Raw genomic sequence first — 21,519 nt, 5'->3', positions numbered from 1 at the left:
TATAACAGCCTGATTCTGTATTATTGAAATTAACTATAAAAGTGTGCCAGTTTGTTGAGGCCACAATGTCAATTTTTTCCTTGTTTATAATCTTGTTAGAATCTATATAAATGGCAAATTTTAAAGGAGCAATGGAATTGAACTACCACAAATTAGATAAAGTCTATAAGAAAGAAAAACCTAAAAGTTTAGGTTTTACAAACAAAATTTTAAAACCTGTGCACGTTTAGCCTTGAATCCTAAAACATGGTGTGTCTAATATTTAATTCTTAAAAATTTCAAAGTATCCCTTATCTAAATGGCAGAAATAAAATTGCTTAGTATGCAAAGATGTTTTAATAAGAGCCCAACACTTCAAGTGCAATAGTCCCTTCCTCATATTTGTTTTGCTTAACAGACTGCAAGCCTATCTTCAGAACCACGTTTCTGTTGTTACTCATCAATTATGTTAATAACTTGTCCAACAGGACCTGAACATTTTAAATAGCTCATCTGATTCTCTTGAAAAAATTATTCTTAAATGCTGGTGTATAAAAATATTCTGAACGAGATTTACTCCCCATAAACAGTTGTGGATTGGCAGAGAGCTTTCAGCATGCACCTTTGTTAATAACCTTACTGTACTCAGGTTCTTCTACCCTAGCAAAACACCTGAAGAAGTTTAAAAATAAATACGTGTGTGTACACATATACATACATAGAGAAAGACATAGATAGACACACAATATTATCTAGTAAATAGAATACTACAGTAAGATAAACTAGACAAATTATATAGTGATGCAATGTTAACATATTTTGGAACCTCAAGGAAAAGGCGGTAAGTACAATATTTTTCACAAAGTGCTATCACTTTCATCTCAGTTAACACTGAAGTCAATCACTATTTTTCCTTAAACTCTGTAAACAATATGACACAATAATTTCCAGGTTTTGTGCACACAGAAGAAAACATGAACCATGTGTAAGCTATATGGTTGACTATCTCGGTGCAGTTCCAACTTTATTGGAAAGCAACCATATGAAAGCTTAGGGAACAGTTGTGGTACTATGCACAAATAGTCCAGGAAAAGAAAGACTCGCTCACACTGTGTGACACGGTGCCTGATACATACCATATGCCTTAGGTAAGTGTGCAATAGATGTAACAGAACAGAGGTCATTCCCCATGGTAAGCAGCTTACATGCTTTTTGAAATACTAGGATAGACATCTCTTTTATTACAAATGATGGAAGGCTGTCACTTTAATAACAATAAAATGTTACTCTTCAGAAATACTGAAACAAATTCTGATTTTTTTTTCCAGACTTCCATCTAAGTATGCTCATATCAGAGTTGATTATGTCCACACATGGAAGACACTGAAAGAAATCAACAAACTGGACAATATGCCTGTAATATTTCACTTTAACCATTTAAATCCCCACTTTTTAGGCTATAAGTAGTTTGACGACACATGTTAGGTACAAGATATGAATTCAGAAGAACAGATTACTTTCTTGAATATTTGCATCTGTATTGAAAAATAAGAAGAATAGAAATTTCTATGCATGTGCTGAGTATACAAATACTCCAGAGAACACATTAATTTAAATAATACAGTTTGTTATGGGCATGGTTTTTGGTATTATTTTTTAAATTCCTAAATGTATTGTCATTTCTTATGACTATATACTTCTAAATGTAAACAGTAAATTTGAATACATAATTTCCACGTGTTACTTATGTTTCTGAAAAACATCACCATGTGTAAACCCTAGAAGGAAGAGGATTTTATGATGTTATTTTTATCAATGTTGGAGAAGTATTGGAAAGGCGTCTACAAAGCAAGGTCTCTTTGAAGAAAGAGAGTGGTAAAGTTTTTACCTATTTTCAAAATGAACAACTCGCGATAGAATCTGATTTTATATGTATTTATTAAATTAAAATTAAATTGGTGAAAGCCATAGGAAAATAAAAAAGGCACATTTTATTTCCTTTTATAAACCATAATAAGCTTAGATTCTTGTACCTTCCCAAAAATGTTTCTTTAGGCTGTATCCATTTCAGTCTGCCTAATGCTCAATCAAATGCCTATCCAAACAGCTACCCATATAACCATGTATAAACATTACTAAATTTAATATCATGTTACTACTTGTCTGGAAGAATATATCTACTGTTGCATATTTTAAATGTACACCTGTGGAATAATAAATGTTGTCATGTGGTTAAGCTGATGAAAACTAATCAAAGATCTGAGAAAAGGATTTATTAATGTTCATTGTTTTTAGGTTTTATTTCACATTTAATACTGTATCTCATATTTTATCATAAGGCACATTTCCTTCTCTATGTTGTACGTGAATGAGAATAATTATATCACTCCTAACATATGAAAAAGATATCCATTCCAAAGTTACGACAGAGAATTTATTTTCTGTAGACTTTATATGTAAATTTGTCTAATAATAGAAAAATATTTATATCCTAAGCAGTCAAACCCCAAAGTACTATTCTTTTATGAGATTTTATGCTTATTTTCTGTAGATACCAGTAATTCTTACTGATATATTTATCCCATTATATAGTTTAAATATATTAAAATTCCCATATACCAAAGGGCTCCCAGCCAATTATTCTGGACTGATTGGCATTTTGATACGACTGAGATAAAAGTTTAACATGAATAGTAGTTATAACTATGTGCTTTTTTAAAAAACTGGATTTGTAAATAGATTCTAAAATTAGGAGCGACCGATTTAAATTAACATTACAATACTGGCTACCATACTTATTATCCTGAGTTTTAAAATAGAAGTGTTTTCACACATGTGCCAAGAAATTATTTCTAAAGCAAGGGAGAATTCCCTTTAGAAAACTACATTTTAAACTATCAGTATGACATGTGCGTACTATAACATGAAAATGATGTTCTTTCCACTCATATACAAACCAATATGCACTAGGTGGCTGCTACCAGACGGCATATTTATGTTTCACACCTTATTGAAACAATCATTGCCAAAAGAAAAACCTAACCTAGAAAAAGAATTGTATCAAAATTCCTTCCTTCGAAAAAAAAACCAAAAAACAGTTTCTTTAGTGTTACCTCTTAGAACAGTTTAACTACTATTTTAATTCAGAATATGCTACATGAGAATGTATGTTAAACCAGAGAAAATTAAAGAAAATATTTAGAATGGTATTTATGTTTTATTATAATAATACTTAAGCCCTTAATATTATTGTAAATATTCTAAAAAAACAAAAACAAAAACCTTTGTATTACTAATTCTAATTCAGGTCCCACTCCCATGAGTGCATAATGAATTTTATACTATGTTGGTGGCACATTCTTCCTCTTCTGATGATAAAAACTTCTTACATTACTTTTTCTGGAAAAAATAAAATTATCAAAAAACCAAAAGAATTTACTAATGATTTCCAGAGAAATGTATATATAGAAGCACAATAATTTGCCTTTAGTGACACTATAATCTTTGTACTGAGTTTTTAATGAACTTGGAATTTTTCCCAAAGATTTGAGATTTATCCTGATAAATTCTCTGCATCAACTCTTTTCTTGCAAGAAAAGTAAACAGCACTACATCTTAATAAAATTAATGCTGTATTTTTTTTAATTTCATAAAGTTTACTCAGAAATACAACATGAAGTACAAATGTCAACTCTCATTTCTCCTTTCCTCAGAAGGTTACTAACTTTTCAAAAAAAATAAAGATGCAGAAGCCTTACAAAAACATTGCCAATACTTCCTAAAAGAGACTGACTTAGCTCTACAAAATCTTTTATTAAGCTTTTTTACAAAATAATTAGTGTTTCATATTATTTGAAAATATCTTAAATTTTCATTGTTACAAAATAAATTTCAAATCCTTTCAAAGAAAAGAAACTGTGGCTTCCTAAGTCCTATTTTTGCCCACTATTTATTTTCTTTCTTGTCTTTAGTGAATTTCTGACCATGAAAATTGAGCTATTTTAATTTTAGGAAAACATTTATTGCAGGTGTCCTTCTTACAACAAGGATTCTTCTATTAATATTTTAGCATGGTCTGTTCAGGAATAAAAAGTTGTATTTTGTAGTATCTTAAAAAGTCATAGTTTTCCCCAATAGTGTGATGAAGCATTCCCTCCAAATGAGAGAAATGCTGATAAACTGTCAGTTAAAAATAACACTTTAAAAATGTGTAAACTGAACACACTGACTGCTTTAAAGCACCACTTCTTTGACACAAAATGCAAGCGACTCACTTGAGTTCTAGCTTTACAGGCCAAGCTACAAAGAGACTAAAGAAACAAATATATAGAAGTGTAATTTCTTAATAAGAGTGCATAATTTTGAAGCATCTTCTGTGTAATTCTTACTCTTTTCATGTTTCAAAATATCCGCTTGGAACATCCTGCCAATTACAGGAAGATCTACAGATGGCATTTACCCTTGTGCTTCATAACAAAAAGGATCTGCAATCATTTTTATGGAAGATTATCTAAAAAGGTACATGACTGTACATCAATGACAAAAATATTAGACACTCCCCTTAGCCGGGTTAGAATGTGCATCCTTCGGATTCTTGCACTGACACCTAATGTAATAAATACTTTAAGCTGAACCTTAAATAATAGCTGCAGGATTTCAACTGGTAAAGATTCACGGTTAGTATCCACCACCAACTCCAGTATTCAGCACTCAGCCAACAAAGGACAACAAATAATTCCCAATAGCAAAAATACCGGGAAGGCTACCTTGGGCTTTGTTTTTGTTATGTAAAATTCATTAAAGTGACTCATCCACTTCCGATTACCTACTCTTAGAAGCTTTAAAGTAGCTTCAAGAACCAAAAAAAAAAAAAAAAAAAAAAAAAAAATGTTTTCCCAGAATGCCTGATAGGCTATTCCGTGCATTTAAAAATATGTGTATATTTATATGTGCCACTGACTTTGTCTTTTTTCCAGCCTAAAAGAGAATTATTATTTCTCATTCCCTTCCTGCCCTGTGACTATACAGCTACCTTCAAACAGTCTATTTCCAGAACAGCAGCGAGGTTTTTTTAAGCTATTTTAGAAATGGTAAAAATAAGAGAAAATTGCAGTAGACTCTGGAAACAGTCCCTCCCCCAAAGAATAGGTTCTATTCATTCTAAGAACAGGAACCGCGTGTCCTTCGGCACTTAAATGTTTCAAATAGAGGGTGAGGGAGGTTGGGTGGCACGGCCCCGGTACCTGCGAGTCCCTGGGGTGGACAGCACCTCTACCGCGTGAAGCGAGCACTCCTCTCATCAGGAAGGCTGTCGAGCGCGCCCAGTAATTTGGGATCCAAACGAGTTTGGATACCACAGCAATTAGCGAGCATCCCAGAGGCCAAGTGCGGGGAAAGTGCGGGAAAAGTCCACGCTACCCTGGCCAGCCTGCAACTACCTATGTGCAAAATACCCAACCCAAACACAACTTTTTATAGGACTGGGTTTGACGAGAGCGGGTATCTGGCTGGAAACTTTTCCCACAGTACAGCTAAACTCTTTTAAGTCCAAGGAACCCTTTTAGAGATGGGCTGAGGCGCCGCGAGTCTTCGGCGGACGTTTCCCAGGACAGCCCGGCCCCGCCGAGGCTCCCAAGACGCGGGTTCGGTGCGCATTCCGGCGGCGAGCAGCGCGCACCTCCCTCTCGGCCTCTCCAGATCCAAGTCCGGCTCACTCCCCACCCCCACGGGCACAGAAGCCCCTCAACTCGGGAATGGAGCCCGCGCCGGGCTTCCGCGGCACCCCTCGGCCCGCACTCCCCGCCCTGCCCGGGCACTTACGTGACGGCCGAAGGGAACGGCTCCTCAGACGAGGGGCCAATCAGCAAAGATTGGAAAAGTGTCAGAGTCAAGGCCAGCAGGCAGCCAGCAGCCATCTTCGCTATCGAAGATCAATCTCGCCTCCCTTCCCAGCCTGGGGAAGGACCGGTGCTGGAAACCACGGGAGGAGAAGGAGCACGGTCAGCCCAGACCGCGGGCGTCTGAGGGCCGGCGCGCCCAGGGCCGGGACCGGGACGCGGGCTCGCGCCGGAGGCTGCAGGGGCAAAGCCCGGCGCGGGGGAAGGGGCGGCGGCGGGCGGACCCACTAGCGCGCGTCGGCTGCTCGGCGCCGCGGCTGCCTCGCCGCCGCCGCCATCAAGGGCGACTTTGGAAACAGACCTGGGCAAGCCCGCCGGCGCTCGCGCTCTCGCTCCCTCTCGGTTTCCTCCTTGATTTATTCCCGCGATTGCCGTGGAGAAGGCGGGGGCGGAGGCGGGGGCGGAGAAGGGGTGACGGCACTGGGAGGGGTGGGGTGGCTGCAGGAATGGGGGAATGGCAGGCGGAGAGACTTGTGGCAGAGAGAGAGAGAGAAAGGCTCCGTCTGGCTTCTCCGGGCAAGTCGGAGGGAGGCGGCTGGGGGTGGGCAGCGGGAGGGCTGGGCGTCAGAGCAGTCGGGCGGAGACGGGCCGGAGCAGCCCTCCATACATGGGAGAAAGGAACTCCCAAAGTCGGCGCCGGCTTGCCCCAGCCGCCCGGCGCGCGGAGGGGGAGCGGAGCCGGCCCCGCGGGGCTCCCTGGGGACCGCCAGCCGCCCGCCGTGTATCCACAGGCTGCAGGGGCTCCGGCCGAGCACTTGGCTCGTGGCTTTGGGGGTTATTTTTGCCCAGGCAGGCAGCGTTCCCCCGGCCTTTCTCCCAGACGCAGAATCCACCGCCTGCCTAGGAATCATGGAGAAGTGATTTGACAACAAATGTAGGAGGGGTTTGTATTTGCATTTTAAAGCACCACTTTTGACTCCCTACCAGGTGGCACTGTTTATCTGCCCGGGAGTGCCAAAGGCTAGAGCCTCCGGCGTGGCTGAGTGCCAGTTGTGGCGGCGGCCCCACGCCCAGGTACCGCTCATCTGGCAAGACAGAGCCTCGGGATAGGGGCTGAGGACAGTCAGAGAAGGACCTGATGCTGTAAAATCCTCCTAGCCCTGCCGTGTGGTAGGACAGGGGTGAAGGGACGAATTCTACACCCAGGGAGCATAGTGCCGTGACAAAGGCTTTTTAACTACCTCCAAAAAGTCCCGGATGCCCTGGTCTGGCCAGTGGGCTGCCCTGCCTTGACAATATTGCTACAGGACGAGTTCACTTTGTCCCGGTGAGGGCATGAAAAGGGTAAGCAGCAGGAACAGGTGGCAATTTGCAAAACCCCTGAAACATGGAGGAGGAATTAAGAGAGGGAGAGAGAGCTAGAGAGTAGCAGTCTGCGGACCAGTTTCACCTCCATCCCCAGGAGAAGCAGTGGCAGGCGTGCCCGGGCCTTCTCGTAGGAAAAAACAGAAGGGTCTTGGGTTAGGCCTCTTCTCCCGACCACACAGGCCTCCTTCAGGAAGGAGCTGATGTACCGGGTGGAAAGGTTTCCTTGAACATCTTAAATTCTTAAGCCCCTTGTAGTAGTATATAAGAGCACTTTTGACACCATTCCTGATGAAAAAAAAAAAAAAAAAGACATCTTGCATATGTGTAAAAGGTGTCATTATGGGGAGGCCGTCAGATTTTTAATTAGTCTTTCTTTAGTTTCAGGAGAGCTTATGAAAACAGAAGGACACTTATTAATTCGTAATTGATTTTCCATCTCTCTAAAGGCAACCTCCCCAAACAGGGAAGACTGATAGTACTTACTAGCAACGTTTTAAAAGGTGATGCAATTTTATGATTCTTGACCCAGTGATGTTTCCCTCCCCGTTACCTCTCTTTTGTGTGTGTGTGCCTTATTTGTTTTCTTTAAATTCTCTACATCTCTATCTTGCTCTCTGTTTCCTTCTTCTTACTCTGAGTGGCCTCACAAAAGGCACCCCACTGTGACTTGAGTTTGTTTTATGCTAAGCAGAGAGAGTGTGGCCGCAGGAGCTAGCATATGAGAGATGAAGTGGGATGGAATGAGATTGAGAACTTGAGCTCAGATGGATATTTTAAATAACTGAAGGTAGCTTTCCACTCCAAAATTAGAGAACTAAATAGTGAAGTCCAGCTTTTTTTTTTTTAATGATTCAAAAGCAGATTTTCTTCCCCAGCCTGGGGATTAAGAATGGCAGAATTAGCTGCCCATTACTGTCTACATGATGTGTTGGTATCATAATAGCCACACTGCAGAAAAATATTATATTCTGTCAATTATTTCAATAATGACTTCAGACTTCCTACTAAGGTACACCATTTCCAATTTTATATGTTTAAGAGAAAGAGCTTAAGGAATAAGAGGATGTAATAAAGTTCTAGAGAAGGTAAGACGGGCTTCATTATTAACTTTGTTGGCCTTTGAGCCAAATAGCAATTTCTTTGGATCACTCTGATGAAACACTGTGTTCTCTAATATCTGAAGCTGTTGAAGAAAGCTATTGCTTCTACAGTTCTTTCTGAAAGGGTTGGTTGTCAACTATAAGCCTAAATCATTGCTTAATGCTCTGTTTTGAAGTTTGCCTTTAATTGCTTTCTATCAACCTAAAGCTTTTTTTAATGAGGATATTCAAAATGTGGCTTTGTTTCTTGTGTATGAAAGGTAAACCAAGACCATTTTCACAACATAGCATTATGTGTCTATTGGATTAACCATAGCCTTCCATAATGCACTGTTTCTGTTCAGTTCTGTTATTTTGGAAAATTCCATGAAAATCAGATCCTATCCCATTAATTTTAATAAAATTTTATTAAGTCACCAAAATTTGCCATTCAAGATAAAATGTTTATAAATCATAAAGATTGATGACAAAGCTGGAATTATGGGCTGTGAGCAAGAAGTGAAAAATCAGTATCTACTATTCATCTAAGAGGAAATATTCTGATAAAGATTAGTTAAGAGTTACAGATGTTTGTATTTAATCATTTCTTTAATAAAGTTTAGAGATCTCATGCAGAGCACTGACTTCTACTTATGACATATTTATGATCTGTAACTTTTGTCTGACTATCAATTGTTATTATATGCAAATATTTAATCTGTTCATATACATTTCATTTTTATTAATTAAAAATGAACTAAGAACAATATGAACATAATAGCCACAAAATGTTCCCTATTACTCCCTTTTTGTTTTAGGTTATACTATGCATATTGGTAGCATAAAATTCTATTGATATTTCTGTTGTATTTTTCTGTAAGTATGTATGTATATATAAGCATACATACATTTTTGTATGTATGTATGTATAAGCATGCTTTTTATTATTTATTTTTCAGTACATCAAATTAATTTCTTCAATATTTTGGATTAAAGAATAGGACAAAGCAACTCTAAAAATGGCCTCTCTTTTTCCATTTTTTTTTTTTTTTTTTCCTCTCATGTACAAACACAGACACAGACACTAGAATGGAAAATAATTCTCCTTGGCTAGAAAAGTTTTAAAGGAAATGATGAATTTTCTAGCTTTTTGGCATATCTTAAGAAAACTAAGGGAAAAACTGTGACAACAGACCTTATTTTTTTATATGCAAATACAGTAAATGACCTGTCTCTGAGATAAATGTATACTGAAGAGCCACAATCAGAAATACTTGTGATTTGAGGCCCTGTCATGCTTCTGCGCACACACAGATGTGTGCCGAAGAAGGCCAAAGTTAAAGACAAATGGACAGAAAGCTTCCGTTATCTGTGTCCTTGGGGAATATTTTCAGGACATGGGAATATGAAAGAAAGCAACTCAGAAGCTTCAATTCCCAGGAGAATTGTTAAGAAAGTGTGTAGTGGTTTTTAAGTCAGCATTCACATTCAGTACTGTTATACTAAATCAGCACATTGAGGCCATGGTAGAAAGCAACACAGAAAAGACACTATCTTAGATAACAAATATGGTCAAATATTTCCTAAAAACAAGACAAATATTTAGAAGACATTTTTGCTTGGCCTGAATAATACAGCTATTGACAGATACCACTTTAAGCTTTTGAGGAAAGAAATGCCTTTTCTAAATGGACACAAAGTAACACGAAAAAGTATTTACTGGAAGTTTATCATTTGCCCTTCAGAGTCTCGTATTGGCAAACTTATGCTAACTTAAGTATGTAGAGAAATTAGCTCTTATGTTTAAAATACCATATCTGCAACAAGCAGTAGTTTTTATGCTATTCTGTTTTTCAATCTCTGCTAATCATAGAATGTTTCATTCATTTTTCTTTTATTTTTGCTCTTCCTCTCCTCCCTCAGCCATTAGACCCAAGCATATCTCAGAAAAAATCAGCACCTACAGTATGACTTTCCATTAAAAACAAACAAAAAAAACTCTAGTAGACTCTAAAATCTAGATTTCATAGTAAGATCCTTCTCCATAAATAGATGTGGAGTTTTGTTGTTGCTGTTTGAATTGTAAGTTATAGCACAAAGTATATGGAATTCATTTCCTTAGGCCTACACTGACACAGGGAAGTAGTGAATTCAGTTACTTAAGTATTCACTAGCAACAAAAATGTAATGGGAAGTAGTTAATAAGAGATAGATAGCAACATTTGAAATAACAAATACTAATAACTGTTGGCACTCTTTTCAGTTGTTTTTTGTTTTTAATTTCATGGATGCAGATATCCATGAGAGAGAAAGGAAAAGATCATTTTTTGATATGATTCTCCTGAGACTAGGTTTTTAATATGCTTTACACAATATAAAACACCATTATAACCTAGCATATTTCTATAAGCATTTGGATATGTTAGGAATCAAATTCACCTTCGGTACAGATACATATAATTAATTAATTAGATGAGTGTCCATTGAAGCACCACAAAAGGGTGCTCCTAGGAATTTCTCCTTCTGCAGTAATGAGCATGGGAGAGAAAATAAAAGAGCAGTCATTTGATTTTGGAGCCACATATTTTAGACTTAGGTGATTAAAATGCCTACTGTTATTACAAAGAAGACATGACAATCTGGTCAGTAAACTTAGAGTTAAACTCCCATATTCCACTAACAGATGACAATGATACAATCTCTTTTTTACTCATCTATCACAAATGGGAGATAAAAACTTCTAATTTTTGTATCTGGAAACAATGGAAAGTCAATAGAGCAAACATTTTTATATAATAACAGTATTTTCTTCAAGATATATAAGGTGGTGGGATATAATTTCTAAGGGTTCCTGATAATTTGGGGAAGAAATACTGTAATGCCTAATTGGCTGAAAGATATTGTCATATGCTATCAAATGTTCTATTGTTTTTTTCATAATTGAATAAGTAATATTTCAACATTTTATACCTTTAAAACTAAGAACAGAGATTTGAACAATACTAAAGATAGCCTGCATTGTGTACAATTTCAATTTATATAAATTGATTTTTCTCTTATTCAAATTCCTTAAACTTTACTATAAGGTAACTTGTTCTTTACGAATATGATGCTCTTAATGTCCAAGCTACCTAGAAGAAAATAATTGATTTCATAAATTTGCCAACCTGGGTGACGATAGTCCAAAGTAAAACAGTGAACTGAATCCTGAGTTTCAAGCTGAGCCTATTTATTACCTGGATGTTACTGCCAGTTTTTCTGTTACATAGAGATCAATCCGTCTTTTGCCAAGATGTCATTCATTTTGTGGATAGAATTTATACTTGTCAGGATACTTGCAGATTAATTTTCCTAAGTTTAAACCAAATGCATAACTTTTTTTTTTTTTCTTTTTTTTGCGGTATGCGGGCCTCTCACTGTTGTGGCCTCTCCCGTTGCGGAGCACAGGCTCCGGACGCGCAGGCCCAGCGGCCATGGCTCACGGGCCCAGCCGCTCCGCGGCATATGGGATCCTCCCAGACCGGGGCACGAACCCGTATCCCCTGCATCGGCAGGCGGACTCTCAACCACTGCGCCACCAGGGAGGCCCGAAATGCATAACTTTAAAATATCAAATGGATAACTTCAAAATGAAGATCTTTATCTTTATAATATTCTAGTAACATTTCATAATCTAGCTGCCATTGATAATGATATAATTTATTTAATTACATCACTCAAGTGGTTAGTAGTCATTATTTGTATTAAGAATAAGCATGTTTTTTGTTGGGAGGACTTGTATATTCACACATCTCTGTCTCTTTCTCTGTTAGTACGTGAAAATTCTTTATATTCAAGACCTGATGTTTCTCAAAAGATTATGAGAGTACTTTTGGATTTCCTATATATTGGACTGACTATACATTTCCTTTAAACTTTTTTTCCCTCAAAATGTGTAACACTTTTCACTTTCAACAACAACAAAATACTTATCAAAGATGAACTGTCATCATAAACTTAGTTACAACTCAGTGACAAAACTTCAATTCAAGTCTTAACAAATGTCCATGATTCATCAGTGTTCAGGAACAGAGCCCAGTTCTGCTGTTCTTCCTCTTTTCTTCCCCAAGTCAACCCAACCAGCCCCACTCCACCCCTTCTCCACCCCTTCTTTTTATCTTTTTCTTCCCTCACATACAATAGTTGACTGTCTTTAAAACAATACCACAAGAGGGACTCTTTTTTTTTCTTTCTTTAAAGTAATAAGGAGAAAAGGAAGTGAAAAAATCAGGGAATGCAAAGAGAAATTATCCCTAAAAAAGAAAATGGAAACATGAAGGAAGAACAATGCGAAGCAAAGAATGAGTTTGTTCCTGTAACACAGATGAACACAATACAAATGAGAAAGAGTTAGAACAGAGCCAGGAACATGAAGGCCAAAACTGGGAATGAAACTAGTAGCATATGTGAGGCAAAAGGGTCGGGCAGATCACTGATTTCAATATTTAATCACCTAAAATTTTATTGCTAAACAAATATGATACATACTCTTCAATACCTCCCTATTTACAGAAAACATGAATAATTTTTCAAGATTCTTTCTCTAGCCAGGTTATGTGATGCTAATGTCTAACCACTTTTTTAAATAAAAAATGTAAATGATATTAAAGCATTATACAAGGTACAACTACTGTATATGTTTACAAATTTCCCATGCATTTGATAGGGACAGAAAGTATCATCACTTGACATGTAGGATTTTTATATGAACTCTAGTAAAAAAAAAATAATCCATTTCACATGGAACATTGATTTGTATGTAACAAATACTCATAGTAAATCATTTGGGAATGTTAATGAGCCTCCATTCTTTCCATATTCAACCTCCAGAACCACTTCTGTCTCCCAATACCCTTTTTTTGCCCCCCAGAAAAATTCATGAACAATAAGAATGTGTAAATGAGATTAGGAGGAAAGGTCAACAGTGACTTAACTGCTTCAATGACTTTGTTCTCACCTGAAAAACTGTTCACATTTAGATAATATTCAGGAAGCCTAAGTGTCGAATGTCCGAGGTTTCATTCCAGGTCTTACATTAATTTGTTCTTAATTAGTGAGAAAAATTGAACTCATCAATCTCTATGACCTCCATCAAATACTCAAATTCTTGACCCCAGATGTTTGGCTGACTATTAAAATCATTAGAAACTCCTACATAACTACACAAAAGTATGATCACAAGCAGTGGTGTACTAGAAATGGCACAGACCTATCTAACTACAAAACCAAATATCAATGGTTTAGTAGTTCAGAGATGTAGGCCAAGTAACTTTGCTTTTCTGAGCCTCGCTTTTCAATTTTTAAGTATTGGAATAATCCTGTGAGGATTAAAGGATACAGCATAGTTCCTTCATGCATCCTTAGTCACACCCAAAGTCAGGGATGCCACAGGACAACAGGTAGAACACTTAACCATGCAAGGTGGAAAATCTTCTCCATCTCTATGGACTTAAGAGTTGAAAAAAACTGTAGTTATAACAAGTCATTTTAAAGAAAACTAAACAATTACATGTAAGAACAATTGACTGGCAGGTAGTATACACTTAATGACTTGTATGGTACACACATGCTCTAAGGAAGAACCGTTATTTTTCTCATTATGCAATTTGTATGTGTGCATGCCTTAAAATGTACATAATATATTAGTATACTAATGATCAATAAAGGTAGAGACTATTGATTTAGGAAAAAAAAAGCATGTAATAAAGAAAACACTGTCTCAGAATAAATAAACCATTTTCAAGGCTCAATTTAGGTAGGCAAATTTGACTGGGAAAAAATAGATGCTGGAAATATATGATAGGGTTTTTTTCCCCCAATTTGTTATTTTTAACAGCTTTATTGATATATAATTCACAAATCATATAATTCACCCATTTAAAGGGTATGTTCCAATGCCTTTTAGTATTATAGAAAGATTTTCACTACCATTTCTATTTTAAAAAATCAATCATTACATATTGAAACTAGGAGACTACTTGATGAGACCTGCAAGTATTAGCTATGCAGACATAACAATATTAATTCAACTTAATATTAATGTTAAACAAATTTTAATGACCCTGATACTTAAATTATACAAATTACTGATGACAAGGGTGTTTCCAAACATAAAACCTTAGCCTATATTCTCCACATAATCCACCTCAAGCAACTAATCACTATAAATTTTTATATTTAAACTTATATGGAAAAATAATCATTTGGAGCTCACTCTGATAGATTCATATAAAAACATATAAAAATTATAATTCAGATTGGCATATGCACCTACTTCTTCATCTGTATCATTTAAGTGTATGCTCTGGAGTTTATTTTGTGTTGACATCTTTACAATGAGAATAGTGTTTATGATACTGAAGGATATGAGGCTAAAAATGGCATTTGCATTCATGAGATGAATCAACTCTGCTTCAACATTTAAACACTGGCTAGAGCTATTTATTGCTTCATGTACTGTTCTTCCATATACAGCAATGTCTCAGTAGGACACCTTCATAGTTCTGATTTTTGAGCCTTTCAATGGAGATGAGAAAGACAGAAACATTTTATAGAGACGAAATATTCTCACCTTGATCAAGTATATAAGAAGCTTCAAAAACTGAATATGAAAGTACCAGAAAAATTAGATCAATAAAATCCATAACTAAATGCATTTTATTTTGATAACCTCTATTAGATCCTCAAATGTAGCATATGTGGAGTATTTGTCATTTTATTTCTCAGTGAAATATTAAGACAACAAACTGAATTGAGCACATTGTCTTAGAAGTGTTTTTAAAAACTTAAGTAAAGGGCTTCCCTGGTGGTGCACTGGTTGAGAGTCCGCCTGCTGATGCAGGGGACACGGGTTCGTGCCCCAGTCCGGGAAGATCCCACATGCCGCGGAGCAGCTGGACCCGTGAGCCATGGCCGCTGAGCCTGCGCGTCCGGAGCCTGTGCTCCGCAACGGGAAAGGCCACAACAGTGAGAGACCCACATACCGCAAAAAAAAAAAAAAAAAAAAAAAAAACTTAAGTAAAAATACTTTCTGAACACCATAATAGTAATAGTAATCCAAAAATACAGTCAATCTCCAAATTATAAACATATGTTCCAAACAATTGTTTTTATATCAGCCTGTGTTTATAGGCTGCATTTTCTCATAGAAAGAACATGTAGATTTTAGTTGGCAACCTGAGCATGTATTCAGGTTTCTACTTAGCTTCAAATGCTGTGTACAGAATTACCATTTCTAGTCATAAAGTCTAACAGACTTCAAATAACATTTAAATAAATAACGTTGGAAGTACCTATTGATGAATGTGGATTTATGGTCATCACTTAATCTCATTAATAGCATTAAGAGTAATTTATTATATTCCATTAAGAAAAAAAGACACATCTTCCCTTTCACACATGTTGCATATATGCAGGAGTACATAACAGAACTCTAAAAATTCACCAAATCGTTTGATGCAAACTAGAAAATTAGCTGTGTCTTTATTAATTTGTTCACGTATTTATTCTTTCAGCCAGTAATCTATTCATTTGTCATTAGAACTTGCTAAGAGCTAAATATTCTGATAGGAATCATGATAAATTATGTATTTATCATATATAAATCATAAATTTATATATGTTTCTACTCACCACCCAGAAGTTGGGTGAAATGTGTGTGTTTGTATGTTATATGTAAATGTTTAGATGAGACACCCACTTATTTTCTAGTCTTAGGGTGCATGATATCCTTTGTTACTAAAAAAAAAAATTTCAGAACTTGAAATTTATATCCAGAATACCAGGTCAAACACCGTTGTAAATTACACCACAGGTGGGAATGTAAATAAGGCAGCTGCTTTGGAAAAGGTGCAGCAGAGTTACCATATGACCCAGCAATTCCACTCCCAGGTATTTACCCAACAGAGATGAAAACTTAGGTCTACACAAAAACATGTACATGAAATGTTCATAACAGCAATATTTATAATAGCCAAAAAGTAGAAACAAGCCAAATATCTATCAACTAATAGATAAATAAAATATGGTATATCCATTCAATGAAATATTATTTGGTAATAAAAATTACTGAAGTACTGATCATACTAAACATGGATGAACCTTGAAAATATGTTAAGTGAAAGAAGCCAGTCACAAAAGACTACGTATTATGTAATTCTATGTATATGACATATCCAAAATAGGCAAATCCATAGGGACAGAAAGTACATTAGTGTTTCTTAGGACTATGGTGGGCTGTTGGGGGGAAATGGGGATTGACTGCTAACTGGCATCAGGTTTCTTTTTGGGGTGAGGAAATGTTCTAAGATTGATTGTGGTGATGATGGTTGCCGACTTTGTAAATACATTAAAAACCACTGAATCATATATTTTACATGGCTGAATGGCATATCAACTCTACCTCGATTATAGTTCAGATATATACCGTAGATATATATGGTACAATTTACTACGTTGCAGATTTTGTAGACAATACTGCCTTTAGTCAAGTATCTGGACGGTGGAAGGCACCCTCCAACTAAATCATGAAAGAAACAAGACAGAAGGTAAACAAGCCAAAAGCATTACTTGCAAGAAAAATTAAGCAAAATTTGGTATTCTGTCTGTTTAAAGTAAATCCAGCATAGCTGAAATTTGTTTTAATTATCCTCCTAAGGCCAAGATCAATTCCTGGGAGAGATGAATTTGTAGAGATGAGGATTTATCCCTCCTGAGCAGTTTCAAAGGACATATTCAGCACCAGGAAACTGAGATAGAGGCTGAACTGAGGTGCTGTGGGTATAAAATCCTAATGACAGGAGAAAGCTATAGCTGTAACTCTGAAGCTACCTTACCATTCATACATATCAGTGGTTCTCAAATTTGACCAGGTAACATAAACACCTGGAAGACCTGTTAAAACACAGATTACTGGTCCCAAGTCCTGAATTTCTGATTCCATAGGCCTGGATGGGAGCTGAGAATTTTCATGTCTAAAAAATTCACAAGTGATATTGATCCTGTTGGTCAGGGGAATTCTGCTGCTTATTCATAAATTAAATGTTTGTAAGTGGGAGATGTGAGTTGAGCTAGGGAAACGTAGAGGGAATGACACACTGAATACAAATTTTGTAAGTCACTAAACTAACTTAGAGCAAAGCTGCTAGCACTGGTGGATTATCTTGGTACTGGGTGAGAGGGGTGATTCAGTGAGTGAGCTTTACTGTCAGGTGATACCCTTAATACCAATTCCTGAGTTAAATTGCTTGTCAGATCTCCTGTCACCTTTCATGTTTCAAATTCACTGATATCGGCATGCCCCTAAAATAGTTCTAGAAACATGTGAGGCCAAGTTGGAAGTCCACTCTTCATTATGAGAGTTCGAATGTATCAAAGACCTCATTCTTCCTGAAACATGTACCTCTCAAGGCCATATCCCTCTCCTACTTAGCTGCAAACTCCACTATCAAATTTATTACATTAGGTTAGTTAAGAAATACATTCAAATGCATGAGCCATTAGGGTGGAAACACCTCTCCCACTGAGACATAAATATCCATTTGTCATTATCAAAAATTAGTTTATCAGATGAACTAGCTATCACCTTGAAAGGAGATTTCCAGGCTCTATTAGAAGTTACTTTGGTTTTGGTAAGAAAAGTCAGTACGGACTGGATTCATTCCAAGTATTTCACTTGGAAATAAAATGATTAAGATATTTTACTTAATTTACCGTGAAAATAAATTAGCAAGAACCATAATCTCAAGAAAGCATTATTAACGAAGAGTACTTTAAACATAGTCTTAGCTGTTTCTCAAATCTACTTTGTGTGATGCTGAAGGACAATTTCATTCACTTTCACTCTTTTTAATAAGACTTAGAGCCTCATATAGGTCACAGAATCCTTTCAGAGAACAAAAGCAAAAAATAAACAAAAATCCTTATTGGATAGAAACTGGCCTTAAATGCCTTGGGCAGAAAAGTAATCTGGATGCTCCAAAGAAAATAGGGTTATGAAAACCAAAAGAATTCAGTAGAGAAAGTACAGAAATGTAAAATGTAATCCAGTCTTACTTTTTCTTCAGTTCCCCAGGTTTACCAAAGAAATGTGTATCATCTGGAGATAGATGCTTGTTCTTTATTTGTATTTTGTCAATATGAATAAACAGATAGGCACACTAGTATAGAGATTGACACTGGTAAATACATGGATTGGGTTACCGTAAGATTTGGAAGTTTAATTTAGAATTTTGTGAGCACAGTGACTTTTTTTTTTTTTTTTTTTTTTGTGGTACGCGGGCCTCTCACCACTGTGGTCTCTCCCGCTGTGGAGCACAGGCTCCGGACGCACAGGCTCAGTGGCCGTGGCCCACGGGCCCAGCCGCTCCGCGGCATGTGGGATCTTCCCGAACGGGGGCACGAACCCGTGTCCCCTGCATCGGCAGGTGGACTCCCAACCACTGTGCCACCAGAGAAGCCCAGCACAGTGACTTTTGACAACCATTTGCAAAGCCAAAAAATACATATGTAATATTTTAATTGATAAGAAATACTGCATTGTAATTGTAACTATTTGATAATTCACTATTACATTTAGTGTATGTTATGCGACTCAGCAAGCTAATTCTTGGGTTTAAAGCATAAGTGACATCATTAAATACCTTGATACCATAAAAAAAAAAATTAAACTCCTGAAATGTTAGGGCTACTTTAGCAATAATATATAAAACTAAATAGGTTCGGGCTTCCCTGGTGGCGCAGTGGTTAAGAATCTGCCTGCCAATGCAGGGGACATGGGTTCGAGCCCTGGTCCAGGAAGATCCTATGTGCTGCGGAGCAACTAGGCCCGTTCGCCACAACTACTGAGTCCACGTGTCACAACTACTGAAGCCCGCTCACCTGTGCTCCACAGCAAGAGAAGCCACCACGGCGCAGTGTTTGAGAATCTGCCTGCTAATGCAGGGGACACGGGTTCGAGCCCTGGTCTGGGAGGATCCCACATGTCGCGGAGCGACTAAGCCTGTGAGCCACAACTACTCAGTCTGCATGTCTGGAGCCTGTGCTCCGCAACAAGAGAGGCCACGATAGTGAGAGGCCCGCGCATTGCGATGAAGAGTGGCCCCCACTTGCCACAACTAGAGAAAACCCTCACACGGAAATGAAGACCCAACACAGCCCAAAATAAATAAATAAATTTAAAAAAAAATGAATGTGCCATACACACAAAGCACTTAGCACAACCCTCAGCATCCTGTAAGTGCTAAATAAATATTACTAAAAAAAAAAAAAAAAAAAAAAAAAAACAGAAGCCACCGCAATGAGAAGCCTGTGCACTACAATGAAGGGTAGCCCCACTCGCGGCAGCTAGAGAGAGCCTGCGTGCGGCAACAAAGACCCAACACAGCCGAAAATAAATTAATTAAAAATAAATAAATAAAATCTTGAGTTTAAAAAAAAACTAAATAGGCTAATTATTATTATGATATACTCAACATTTCCAAGTGTTATCACCTATAAAATTTGGTTCTATTTATACTTCTTTTATATAAAATAATAATACTGCTGTTAATAGTCATATATATATACATATGTTTCTCTTTAACACAAAAATTTTTCTAACCTTGGAGTTGATGGGACAAGATTATATTCACACATACCTTAAAATAACCAAGACCCTTAAAAATAAAAATTGAGCATCATGCTAGATTATACCAATGTGTTTTATCTTATTCTTACTTTTAAAGGAATATTCAACAGATTAGGCATTTTTGTACCTAAAGAATTATAAATTTAACACTGATTAAAATAGTCGCAGAACTAACTATCTACACAATCATGCTGCAGTTTTCATAAAGTTTGGTGTTTCAATGGTGGAAAAATGAATCAACTCTAAAGTTAATTTTTTGTCTTGTAAGATTAAGCTGTTTTTGTTTCTTTTATTTTTACTAGTTATATTGGTTATTTCGATATTAGGTTAACATTGATTTATGTGAGAAATAAAACTTTACATTTAAGGACTTAATATAGAAGGTTTTATCTTTTGTTTTTGTTTTTGCTCATTTAGTAATCCAATGCAGGCTCACTTGTCACCAGGCAGGTTGCTCCTAGTGGTAATTAAAAGAAACAGGTTCTGGGCTTACCTGGTGGCGCAGTGGTTGAGAGTCCGCCTGCCGATGCAGGGGACATGGGTTCGTGCCCCGGTCCGGGAGGATCCCACGTGCTGCAGAGCGGCTGGGCCCATGAGCCATGGTCGCTGGGCCTGCGCATCCGGAGCCTGTGCTCCGCAACGGGAGAGGCCACAACAGTGAGAGGCCCGCGTAATGCAAAAAAAAAAAAAAAAAAGAAACAGGTTCTTTCCTTCTCATAGCTCCTCTGTTTCCTAGGGCCCTGGAGTCCTTTGCATCTGAACAAAAGAAGAAAGGGAGACGGGGCAAGGAATCTCCACTTCTTAATAGCTTCTTCTCTCATTCCCTTGTGGTAACTAGTCAAATGGTCCTGCCTGGATGCAAGTGGAGGTTGACAGATGAGCTCCCTGATGGAGCAGTAACTTCCCATAAATACTATGGAAGCTGGAGCACAAATTTTGGTGAACTGTTAGCTGTCTCTGCCACAGGCAGGAGAGCCAATGTCAGAATAATGCTGAGTGAGAAAGATTTGACCATCTATTGCTGGGTTTAAAATGGAAGAAGAACATGAGCTAAGGAATGCAATGGTCTCTAAATGCTGGAAAAGGCAAAAAGCAGATTGTCTCCTAGAAGAAGTAGTGCAGGCCTGCCAACATTTTGATTTTAGTTAGTCTACTGAGACTCATTTTGGATTTCTGGCCTCCAGAACTGTAAGATGATAAATTTGTGTTGTTTTAAGCCACTACATTTGTGGTAATTTATAATAGCAGCAATAGATATTAGATCACAATTCCTGTTATTATAAATTAGGGGGGAACAGAGGCTTTAGAAAAAAAAATTTTTTTTTAGGTCAGGCTCATGTTTTGTTTTGTTCTTAGCAATAAAATTATCTAAAAATATAGAGGCTTCTGATCTAATTCCATCAGTACCAAGTTACAATTACCATACTCAAAAGTTCTTTCTTAGATCATACTCATCAGTTTTAGTTCTTTTCTTTTTCTCCTTCCCTCTATCTCTATATTTCTCACTGTCTCCCCTTAATAGTTGCATTAGGACGATGTGAGATTATAAACTTCTTTGGATTGAAATACTCTTAATCTTTGCCACAGGGCT

The 21,519-nt window shown here is 37.3% G+C and overlaps 1 protein-coding gene across 2 annotated transcripts in view; it reads right to left on the bottom strand.

Annotated features, from left to right (window-relative positions):
* CACNA2D1 (calcium voltage-gated channel auxiliary subunit alpha2delta 1) overlaps positions 1 to 6,402 on the bottom strand; it is a 504,082-nt gene extending 497,680 nt beyond the window's left edge. Inside the window, exons 1-2 of one of the 2 annotated variants that reach the window (XM_081243691.1) lie at positions 6,178 to 6,402; positions 5,800 to 5,949 (exon numbers count right to left, since the gene is read on the bottom strand). In XM_081243691.1, coding sequence (XP_081099817.1) covers positions 5,800 to 5,894 — 95 coding nt within the window. In that variant the 5' untranslated portion in view covers positions 5,895 to 5,949; positions 6,178 to 6,402. Of the gene's footprint in view, positions 1 to 5,799 lie in introns of both variants that reach the window. The other variant, XM_081243692.1, reaches the window with a different exon arrangement.
* Positions 6,403 to 21,519: the final 15,117 nt, after the last annotated feature.

The sequence above is a fragment of the Mesoplodon bidens genome (genome assembly GCF_964165515.1).
Source record: "Mesoplodon bidens genome assembly, chromosome: 9".
NCBI classification, from domain to species: Eukaryota; Metazoa; Chordata; class Mammalia; order Artiodactyla; family Ziphiidae; genus Mesoplodon; species Mesoplodon bidens.
The sequence above is the reverse complement of the archived record's forward strand: the minus strand, read 5'-3'. Positions and strand labels throughout refer to the sequence as shown.